The sequence below is a fragment of the Stenella coeruleoalba genome (assembly GCF_951394435.1).
Source record: "Stenella coeruleoalba genome assembly, chromosome: 14".
NCBI lineage: Eukaryota > Metazoa > Chordata > Mammalia > Artiodactyla > Delphinidae > Stenella > Stenella coeruleoalba.
This window is the reverse complement of record NC_137160.1, coordinates 66,695,788-66,707,369: the sequence shown is the minus strand read 5'-3', so window position 1 is coordinate 66,707,369 and position 11,582 is coordinate 66,695,788. Positions and strand designations below refer to the sequence as shown.

Sequence of the window (11,582 nt, the reverse complement as noted above, 5' to 3'; positions counted from 1 at the left end):
TCTCCCTACAGTGGTGGGTATGGGGTCCAGCTGGCTGGTCCCGAGTGCAGGCCCCACTCTGTGGCTCCCTGCAGACCACCTGTCTTCTGCCTAGCTGGCAGCCCCGCCCATGCCTACCACTGCCCAGAAGCCCAGCCTCTTCCTGCCAGGCTTCTTGTCCCTACATGGCAAGGTCCATTCCTTGCTGGGTGCCTAAGGCACCAAACCTTGACCTGACTGGCCCAGATTCAAATCCTCATGTGTGAAATGAAGACAGCGATCTTTGCCCCACAGCATGTTGAAAGTGACACCGCCTGTTGTCACGCACACAGGGGCTGCTCTCTACCCTGCCTCTCAGTCCCCACCCTCTACTCCTGCAGTCCCATCAGATGCTTCCTTGAGCCAGGAAGGCCACCACTCACACCCAACAGAGGTCTGAAACCACTGTCATTGTGCCCCGACATGTCCCAGGCTCCAATTACCACCCCACGTGTCTGGAGCAACTGCCCATGATTCATCACAGCCTTTAGGGCATGTGGCATCGGGGGTGAGGAGAGACTTCCCAGACCCAGACCCAGCAGGTGGATGGATGTGCAACCCTGAGCTGGGCCACACCCAGCCTTCAGGTGAGGGGTGACAGGAGACTCCTGGCTACAGTCAGCTCCCCCACCCCTGGACAAGCAGAAAGCCAGAGCCCAAGACGAGGACACGTGGGATCATGCTGCATGAACGGGACCTGCACACAACAGGCACTTGTCTGAGATAAGCACTCCAGTGCAAGGAGCTTATTCGGGAGGTGATCCGGGGAAACACAAATAGGAGAGTGAGGAAGTGAGACAGAGGTGGGGAGGTGGCTGTACGGGGAAGTAATGAAGAAAATAAGGACAAGTCGATCCCAATGGGGATAATGGGAGACAGTGTGGAACGCTCACCTCAGAGTCCCGCCCAGGGTCTGAGGGTCTTTAGACACCTTTGCTTGAGGGCTGCTCCAGGGGCTGACGATCCTGCTGGCACCTGTGGCCCTGGAGGCTGGAGAAAGGCCTCGGGGGGTGGTGAGGTTGAGGGGATAAGGGCAGGGGACACGGGCAGGGCACCAGCAGCTTTGTGCCTGGGCTTTGTGCCTGCTTCTCGGACAAAGGCATCCCTGCTCTGTGAACCCCTTACTGTTCCTCCCGGAGCCTGGAAGATGGAAGTGGAGTGCCCGAGCCGTGCAGCAGTTGGGTGACAATCAGGACCGTCTGAACTTGGAGCTTACTCAGGACTCTGTCTCTCACATGCCGGCGCCAGGCAGAGCACACACCTGGGGCGCCTCGCTGAGCCCGAGATGCTCCCTCCTTAGCCTTGCACGGGAGTAACTGGAGTGGATCTGCCTCTCTTGTAGGGCGAGGTCTCCCTAGAACCCCACAGACCCATAGGCTAGAGCTTTAGCCACAAGGGGTAAGTGTGGGCCACCCTCCCCTGCTCCTTCCCTGGCTCAGGCCCCCATTCCTCTCCCTGGTTCCCCACCCCAGCACCTCCGAAGCCCACCTTTGAGTAGTCCTGCGCCTCCTCCAAAGCCTCCCTTGGCTCCTTGTCACTCTCAGGAGAAACTGCAAACTCCGTAGCCTAGAGCGCAAGATCATTTGCTGTCCTTGCTGAGCAGATTTCTCCTGCTCTCCTCCTTATTCCAGCCCCCTTGCCTCTCCACTATTACCTGTCCAGTTTTTCTTATGCTGTTCCCTCTCCCTGGAATGCCCTTCCTTGCAACACCCTGCATCCAATCCCTGCCTCCCTCAAGGCCTATAATCAAAGCCCTCCTCTTCTGCAAGGTCTTTTCTAATTGGTTTTATTTGCTGGGAAGTGAGTCCCAGTCCAGTGAATGCGGCGGGCACGGGGCTTGCACACAGTAGGCACTTGTCTGAGAAAAGCACTCCCACTGTGGCACGCTGTACACAGTAGGTACTCAATAAGAGTTTGCCAAAGATGTGATGTCCAGGGAAGCTGGGAGTGGCCACCTCTCCTTTTTCAGTTCTTATATGGCTCTCTGTGCTCGTGGGTGCCCAGGGCCACCCACTCTCCAGACTCCCTGCCTCTACCTGCCCGTGTCAAGACTTACCTGACCTGTGTCCCGCCCCAGTGTCATGTGAGCCTTCAGCTAATGAACTCATTCCAGCACTTGTGTGCCTTGGCTAATCTATTATCTTTCCCAGGGACACAGGCCCCAGTCAGTTAGGACAAGTATGAAGAAGGCCCTCAAGGGCGAAATAGCTCCCTTTCTCCCCTCTGCCCTATTTTCACTCTCTCTTTTTTACCTGTTCCCTCCCTCCCTCCTTTCTTCTTTTCTCTCTTCCTTCCTTTTTTCCTTTCTCCCTATTTCCTTTTTTTCTGTCCTCTTTTTTTTTTGGCCACACCACATGGCATGAGGGATCTTAGTTCCCCAACCAGGAGTGAGACCAGAGACCCCTACAGTGGAAGCACAGAGTCCTAATCACCGGACCACCAGGGAAGTCCCTTTCCTCTGTCTTTCAACATTTATTAAGAACTGACTGTGTGCCAGGCACTGGTCTGGGCACTGGAGGCCTATTGTTTCCATAAGACCCGGGCCGCATCCTGGAGGGCCTCTCAGACAAGCAAATCCACGGCTCTGGCCCTGGGCAAGCAGAGCTGAGATGGGGAGCCTGGTGGCCCTAAGCTAGCTTGGGGGCTGGGCTGTCAGGGAAGGACACCCAGAGGAAGAGGCAGAACTTGCTTTGAAAACACGTAGCAGTATTAGGCCTGCAAAAGTAAGGGGGCCTTATAGTAGAGGGAACAGCATGTGCGAAGCCCCAGAGGCATGCAGCTGCCTGGCTTTTCCTCAATGGAAAGGAGGATAGTGGAGGGCTTGGAGCAGAGGACAGCCTCTGGCTACAGGTGGAGGGTGGCTCCTAGGGGCGAGCCTGGGGGAGAGAGGAAAGGAGGGGTTCAGGTGAGGGGGAGATGCCTCACCCAGGAGAGTGTGTTAGTGTCCTGGGGCTGCTGTAACAAAGTACCACAAACTGGGTGGCTTAAAACAACAGTTTATTCTTTCACAGATCTGGAGGCTAGAAGTCTGAAATCAAGGTGTTGACAGTGTCATATTCCCTCAAACTCTGGATAGACTCCTTCATTGCCTCTTAGCTTCCGGAGGTGGCCATCACCCTTGGCGTTCCTTGGCTTGTTGCTATATCATGCCAACCTCTGCCTGTCTTCACATGGTGTTGTCCCTGTGTGTCTGTGCCTTCACATGGCATTTCCATCTCTTATCAGGACACCAGCCATATTGGATTAGGGCCCACTCCAATGACCTTGTCTTCACTTGATTATATGTACAAAGACCCTATATCCAGATAATGTCAGTCATAGGGGACTGAGGGTTAGGACGTCAATGCATCTTTTTAAGGGATACAGTTCAACCCATAACGGAGAGGGACATGTGGTTTCACTTAATTTCTCCCAGGGGGCAGCCTTGATCCCTGCCCTGGCTCTCACGTGTCCGGTCTACAGATGCCTGGTCACCATGGGCGCCCCCAGCTCCCACTGGCCAGGAAGGTCAGAACTAGGCAAGACCGAACTTGGTACCATGGCGCCTTCTGCTCAGGTGTAGCAAGAGCAGTCTGGTTCCTGAAGGCTACCCCTGCAGAGCCCCTTGGAGACCTCATACTTTTTCAGCCATGGGACAGCCCTCAGTCCTGAGGCTGAGGTGGCCAACTGGAATGGCGCTGAAGGTCTGGAGGCCGCAAGCACAAGCCTCGGCATCTGACTGACCTAGGTTTGCATCCTGCCTCTATGGCTGCTGGCTGGGTGACCCTGGGCTGGTTGCTCTGCCTCTCTGCATGTCAGTCACCTCCTTGGGGGAGCAAAGGGAATTGTGCATGTTCCCACATGGCACAGGGCTGAGCACAGAGTGGTTGCTCAGTACCTGGCAACTACTCATTATCAAAGTATTAATTACATTAATAAAGGAGTTAATAACTATAATGCTTTTAAAACAAACCAGGCAGATAGTAAATGCTGATGAAGTAATTTATGTTCTTAGCATCTACTAACTGCCAGAACTGTTCTCCTTGGATCTTGAAAGGACCTAAAAGGGCCAGTATTAATAATAATAAATAATGTAGTTATATATAATATTATTATGGGCATTTCTAGGCCCTTAGGGGTCCAAGGAAATAGAATTATGGGGTTCCACAAACTCAGGAAGCTATCATATTGCACTGAGTCACGTCTCTCTTTGATTAATAAAAGGAGGGAGAATTCTCTAATAAATGTGGGGTCAGTTACATCTTTTCCTGCAAATAGTCTTAGATGTTGTCAGTTTTATTTATTTATTTTTGCTTATTTTTCTCCCTATGAATTAAATAAAGACTCCAAGGCTGTGCTAATTTCTTGCCACAAGGAATATTATGAGGGTGTAGGCAGTGGTCCCAGAGGGTTGGTGGGGTCAAACCTGTCCCATACTGACCAACTGTCTTAGTTGCCCAGGACTGAGGCACTTCCTTCAATGTGGGAACTTTCAGTGCTAAAACCGGGACAGTTCTAGAAAAGTGAAACAGTTGGTCACCCTAACTCCTTCCTACCCTCCTTGGACCAGAAGCTTCCTCCCAGGAGGAAGATTGACTCAAGCCCAGGGAGGTTGAGTGATCTGGCTGACTGATCTGACTTTGAATTCTGACCCTGGCCCTAATTAGCTGTGTGACCTTGGGTAGGTCACTCAACCTCTCTGAGCTTTGATCTATAAAGCTAGGATGTTGTAGGTATTCAGATAAGTTATGTAAGCACTTGGCTTGGAACCTGGCACAAACAGGTCTCCAGTAACGAATCTCCTGGCTGTGGTTTCTGCCTTTCATATCTGGCTGCTGGCTACTGGTTAGAGACTTGAGGAAGGGCCTCTGTTCCCCGGGGAGGCTGACGGAAGCAGATGGTTAGAGCTGACACACCCCTGCCATGGTTGATCATACCCGACATGCCTTGGTTGCTCTCTGGACATGAGCTCCAGGAGGGTCTAAGCCAACTTGCTGACTGCTGTCTGCTCAGGGCCAGCTCAAGGCTGGGGCGCACTACAGACATCTAATGAATATAAAATGTTTTTTGGATTAATTAAACTGAACTCCAGGGTGGAAGGGGAAAACCCAGGACTTAGGTAGGGTTAGAGCACAAGCAGATGGTGAGGCAGCCTGGAGTGGTCAGTAGGGGAAAGGGGGCAGGCAGGGATGGGTGAACAGACATTGGCTATGGAAAGGGTTTGGGTTCCCAGAGAGATGGCTTAGTACTGGGTCTGGTACATCTTGCAACATGACCTCAAGCATTTCCTTCCTGCTCTCAGAATGTCAAATCCCACATGTGTAATATGGGATGGTAATTGTGCCTACCTCAAAGGATTATTGTGAGGACTAATGAGATTGCACGAGGAACCATTAGCCTGGGCCCTGGGCCTGCTGTTCACGGCTCCACCAAGTTCTCCCCACCTCCCTGTTACACACACACACACACACACACACACACACACACACACACACAATCTTCCAGGTCTTGGTAGCTCATGGGACCCCTTCAACCACACAGGGCTTCAGCATGTGACAGATACACACCAAACCCTGCCATACCACTGGGCTCTGCCCCACAGACACGCTCAGGTGCCCATCATGCTCCCTTGGGTTCCCCCAATCCCGACCAGTCATCCCACACACACCAGGGCCCCGCCAGTCAGCACCACTGAGGCTGATTAACAAAAACACATCAAATTCTTTTACTTCTGAAGTCTCCCCTTTAAGGGGAGCCAGAAAATAGAACATTCTTTTTTGGAGGGAAGGGGATTTAATTTAAAAAACGAAAAACGAAAAACCAAAAACTATAATTAGTCAAATACTGATCTCAGGCCCTGTGTGCAGTGGGCCCAGTCCTTGGCTGGTCGCACCCCTGCAGTAGCCCCGCCTCACCCCAGGGGCTGGGGTGGCACCAGGAGGGCCGTGGGGGGAGGCCAGCGGGCCCCTGCTCAGCCCTCCTCCACGGGCGGGCGTCACCACTGCAGGAAGTCCCGGATGAGCTTCCAGAGCTTGGTGACCCACAGGTTGACGCCCAGGTCCATCAGGTACTGGATCTCGGGTGTGAGCATGCGCCGACAGAGCTGCGCGTGCCGCCGCCCAATGCTCTTCTTGAGGTTGTAGCCCAGGATGGATTTGGTGCCCAGCGGCTGCCAGGGCTGCATGGCCGAGTCCTGGATGGCGGTCGCATCCACCGCGTGGCCGCCGTCTATGCAGATGCGGCGCATGCGCTCGTTGGCGCGCCTCAGGGCGGCCACCTCGCGGGCCATGCGCTCGCGCCCAAAGGCCTCCACCTTGCGCCAGAAGCTGGCGTTGAAGTGGCGGTAGAGGCGGGCGTCCAGCACGTTCCAGGCTGTGGCGCGCCGGTACAGCTCGCCGGAGAGGCGCGGCACTGCCGAGGCGCGGCGGGCATTGAGCTTGAAGTAGAGCACGTCCTCCAGCTCCCAGCACAGCAGGTCCTTGAGCAGCACTAGCGACTCGTCGAAATACTCCTGCAGGAGCACGAGGTGGAAGCGGCGCTCCACCTCCAGGATGTGCTCCTGCACCTGCGGGCTGCCGGGGTCCAGGTCGCTGTCGTAGCCCAGGTCGAAGAAGAGCAGGTTGTGGAGGTAGTGGGCGTTGTAGCCGTGGGGGTCGTAGTAGCGGTCTGGGTCCTGCAGGAACTTGGCCAGCTTGTCGCGGCCCGAGAGTTTCCACGTGAAGGGCACCACGGAGCCAAAGTAGTGGAAGGAGGACTCGAAGAGGCGGGCGGGGTCGCGGAGCACAGTGATGAAGGTGGCATTGGGCGGCACCAGGCCCCGGACCTCGTCGTAGTGGAAGCGCATGTGGTTGCAGATGATGTTGAAGCAGGCCCCGGGCCGGTAGTCCTGCACCAGGCTGCGTGCGAAAAAGGCCGGGTAGTCGAAGTCGTTCCGGCCGTTGGGGAAGGCGAACTTGAGCCCGTGCTTCTGGCCGAAGCGGAACAGGATGTTGAGCAGCGTGCTGCTGGCCGTCTTGTGCGTCTTCATGAACACGATGTCGCGCCTCGGCTGGCAGCCTGCCACCGAGCCGTTGGCCGGGGTCAGTGCCTCTGGCTCGCTCAGGGCCGGGGAGCAGGGTGCTGCGCCCTCGGGGGTCCTGCTTGGGATGGAGTGGTGGCAGAGCCTCAGGACTTAGCACCCTGGGCTCCGCTACCCCAGGTCTAGAGAGCGGGCTGCTGGGGGTGGGGTGTGTGGCAGGGGAGCCCAGGGACCAGATGGGCCTGCATTCAGGCTGCAAGGCCTAGGTCAGTTGTTTGGCTTCTCTGGCCTTAACTTTCCTCATCTGTGAAACGGGGACAATAAGCCTGTTCATGGTGTTGCTGTGAGGACAATAACACGTCTCATTCATGGCCACTGTTAAGTACATTTATCATGAATTAGCATTAGGTGGGACCACATGAAACTTTGCAGGCCGAAAATGGTCAGTTATTAGCAGTTTCCTCTAGTTCAACTTAATACCTCCAATTAAGGGCACAGGCTGTGCTGCGTCCTGGGCAGAACAGCCCTGTGGGGAGGTGGGGTGGACTCATGCTTAGGAGCCAGGCTTGGAGGCAGACAGACCCCAGTTTGAATCCAGGCCTGTGCCAGCTGTGTGCTCTTGGACAGGTCCTCCCCACCTCCTGGCCCCATTGGAGCCCACCGTGCAGATGGTGTTATTTGATTCTTATGCTCCATGTCAGGCTCTGTTACTATACCCACTTCACAGATGAGGACACTGAGGCCTAGGGTTCCACAGGGTGTTCTGCTCTCAGTGGGATTTCTGCCTGGCACAGCATGATGAAGGGCACAGGGTGGCCACCCAGGAGGTAACCGTGGTCACGGGGGCAGGAGCCAACCCTCCCCCACCCCCAGCCCTCAGCTGCCCAGCAGGGCCACTCACGTGGAGGCCAGGCCAGTGTGCAGCGGGGGGACGGCGTAGGAGTACAGCAGTAGCAGGAAGCTGGTGAAGAGTGCTCCCAGCACCAGCCCCTTGGCCATGGACTCCCAGCGCTTCTTCTGTGGCAGCGGCATCTCAGACACCTGTGGGGAGTACAGAGCAGGGAAAGCGTTAGGGGGCTGGCCGCAGGGAGCCCCCACCACCATCTCAGGCCTGGCTGGCTTGAGAGGCAGCCTTCAACATTGGGACCTGCCTTTGCCAGCTCTGTGGCCCCCCAGCAGGTCCAGACAGGGACAGGAAGACTCTGGGCTGCAGATGGACCCTCTGGGCAAAGCCAATGCAAAGAGAGGCTAGGGAGTGTGGCAGGGAGAAGGTTCTGCTGCCTGGTTCTGTTTTAACTTTTAAGCTGAGTGGTGGGTACGTGGGTGTTCATTAGTTTATTTTTTACACCTTTTGGGGCTTCATGATGAAATCATGTTGTAAGTAAAAAGGAAAAGACCCTTTCCCAGTGCTCTGTCCCCCCAGGCCTGGGGCCAGGTTTGTCTACAGGGAGGGACCTGGGCCCGAATCCCTCACCTTTCAGAAGGCCCAGCCAGCCCACCTGTCCCCCGTGCCACCCTTCCCAGCTTCCCAGTGAGGGGCCAAGGCTCCTCATCTCTCCTTACTGGCCCCCGTGCCCATGGGATCTGTAGGGGAGCCAGATGGAGAAACTGAGGCTCAGAGCGAGGAAGGAGAGGGCTCAGATCACACAGCCAGCCCGGCCTCTGCCCACATGCCCATCTTTTCTCCAACTGCCGGCAGGCAGGGTTAACCGGGTAAGTATGAATTTCAGATAAACAACGAATAGGGACTTCCCTGGTGGCGCAGTGGTTAACAATCCACCTGCCAATGCAGGGGACACGGGTTTGAGCCCTAGTCTGAGAAGATCCCACATGCCATGGAGCAACTAAGCCCGTGCACCACAACTACTGAGCCTGCGCTCTAGAGCCTGCAAGCCACAACTACTGAGCCCGTGTGCCACAACTACTGAAGCCTGCGTGCCTGGAGCCCGTGCTCCACAGCAAGAGAAGCCACCGCAATGAGAAGCCTGCACACCGCAATGAAGAGTAGCCCCTGCTCATGCGACTAGAGAAAGTCCATGTGCAGCAACAAAGACCCAAAGCAGCCAAAGATAAATAAAATTTAAAAAAAACCCCACAACAAATAAAACTTTTTTTAGTATACACGTGTCCCAAATATTGCCAGGGATATAGTTATACTAAAAATTATTCAATATGTCTCTGAATATCAAATTTAACTAGATGTCCTGGTTTTTTTGTTTGTTTTCAGTTTGGGGGGTAGTAGGTTTTAGGTCTAACTGTGGCAACCCTGTCGGCAGGGGGCTGAGGCCTGAGCTGTAATGGGGGCAGTTCAGGCTAAGCCATGGGGGGTCCAGGAGAGAGCTGGGACTTGGGAGCCTTCCCACTGCCCCTTAGCTACAAAGCCAAGGTCCAAAACTTTCCACTGCTGCTGTGGCGCATGCTGCACTAGGCCCTGGGCCCCAGAGGCCAAGAGAGATCACGCGTGCTGCCCCGTGATCACACGCATGGCACGTCACCACTGACCCTGCAGCCAGAGGTCAGCCAGTCAGCCTGGAGGAGGACCCTATGTAATTCCCCCTGGAAAAGTGACCGGAGGCACCCACAAACCTTTCCCAGAGAATGGGTACTCCAGGTCTGCCTGACTAGCCCCTGAGTTTTCCGCTTCTCATCTAGAAAGTTGTCCTCACAGGAAAGGACATGAAGAAGAAATTTGCAGAGGGAGGAACTATATAAGAGGGAATTTGGCTTCCCTGGTGACAATGACATATCTCTGTTCACTCTTAGGTGGGCAAGGTGGACAGGGTCAAGGGTGGATGAGAGTGTGAGAGAGTCTCCGGTACTCCTATCAAAGGAGGAAGGTACAAGCTCTTCCAATTCCAACTATTCTGCAAAAACACTTGGGCAAAGTCACCCATGCAAGGGTGTTCATGGCGGTTTGGTCAGAAAAAAGTTAGAAACAACCTCAGTGTCCATCAGCAGGGCACCTGTTCCACAAACCAAGGCCCCTTCCCAGATGGAGGCATCTGTACCCGCGTAACAAAAAAAAAAAAAAAAAAAAAAAAGGAAAAGAAAAGGAAACAAGGTGGAGCTGAGTGGACTTGCTTGAAAACACACCATGATCTACTAATGTGGAAAAAGAAAGTTCTGGAACACTATGCCCCCAAATCCATATAGGCAATAGGTAAATATACATAGGCCCAGAAAGAAACCACTGTAGGGGCATATTCTAAGTTTTAACAGTGGTATTCTCTGCGTAGCTGGGGGAGGGGTATAAAAGGTAATCGTTTTCTATATTATGCATTTCTGTAAGGGTTGCATTTTTTTTAAGGAGCATGTATTACTTTTAATCAGAAAAAGGCAATAACACGTATTTACTATATTTAAATAGTAGATAAAGCTTGCGAGGTGGGTAAAGTCAGCTGGCGAAGGTCTGGTCACGAAGAGGCCTCAGGAGAGGGGAGGAGCCAACCTGGAAGCCCCGGGCCTGTGTTTCAATCACAGGAACCCCTTGGAGCCTCAGTTTCTCATCTGTTAAGTGGGGAAGCTGGTAGTGCTGGCTTTTCCTGCTGGCAAAACGACTAGCGCATAGTTACCGCTCAAAGAGCGTGGGGACCTGCTCTGGGTTCCTGTCTTTGTCGCCCTCAGGGTAGTCTCCCCCTGAACAAAGAGTGGCTGCCCCCAACCCGACCAAGCACAGACCTGCCCCCTGCCTCAAGTGACCCCACCAGCCTCCTGTTCCTCAGGGGTCCCAGCAAATATCAGGACAGAGCCCTGGGCCAGGCCAGAGCCTCAGATGTGAGCCCCAACCCTGAGTGGGGCCCTGGGCTTCGGTTTCTCTGACTTTAAAATGGGGAGGGATTCGGATTGTTGCCCTCTAAAAAAACCCGGGGCCCACCCCTGCCCCAGGAGCCCCACTCACCAGGGCACTTTCTGGAACTCTGGGAGGCGGCTGGCAAGGCTCTGGGTGCAGGTCAGGCAGCAGGGGGCAGACCTGCCTCCCAGGACCACCAATCAGGCTCTGCCTGGCCCCGCCCAGGACCGCCCCCTCAACCCCCATCCCTGCTTCCCTCATTCATTTGTTCATTCCCCAACTTTGGCTTCCTCAAAACCAGCCGGGCCCTGCCCTGATAGGTGCTGGGCCCTGGGCCCTTTCCACCCTCTGATTTCACTTTTGAGCCCTGCTATGAGCCAGGCCCTGGGATGGGGTCTCCTCCAGAGCATCTCACTGACTCCATCCAGCTATCCTGGGAGGCAGATCCCACTGTCACATCTATTTTGCAGATGGGGAAACCGAGGCTCTGGGAGGTGATGTGACTTGCCCAGGGTAGCAAGGCAGCGGGCAGGGCTGGGATTCGAGTTCAGATCTGTTGGCCTGAAATGTGCATGTTCCTGTTTGTCCATGGCGGCCTCTGCCTGGCATGTCCCAGGCCCAGCCCAAGCCCGTGGGAAGGAGGGTGTGCACAGCTGGATGTTCCATCACAGAAGGCTGAGGCTTGCAGGCAGCTGACGGTCCCAGGTCTAAGTCCATGGGGTACCAAGGACAATCTCAGCCTGGCCCAAGCCTCACGGCCTGTAGCCTGGAAGACAG

General features: G+C 54.8%; 1 protein-coding gene across 2 annotated transcripts; it reads right to left on the bottom strand.

The window, feature by feature from the left end:
- Nucleotides 1-5,857: 5,857 nt before the first annotated feature.
- GAL3ST1 (galactose-3-O-sulfotransferase 1) lies at nt 5,858-8,056 on the bottom strand (the record flags this gene model as incomplete). 2 transcript variants are annotated; one of them, XM_079942703.1, is made up of 2 exons in its annotated part: nt 5,858-7,133; nt 7,917-8,056. In XM_079942703.1, the coding sequence occupies 2 exons, from the start codon at nt 8,045-8,047 to the stop codon at nt 5,993-5,995; spliced, it is 1,272 nt and encodes a 423-aa protein (XP_079798829.1). In that variant the 3' UTR covers nt 5,858-5,992. The 2 variants fall into 2 exon arrangements, with proteins under 2 accessions (XP_079798829.1, XP_079798830.1); XM_079942704.1 differs by having other exon boundaries at nt 5,858-7,136; nt 7,917-8,047.
- Nucleotides 8,057-11,582: the final 3,526 nt, after the last annotated feature.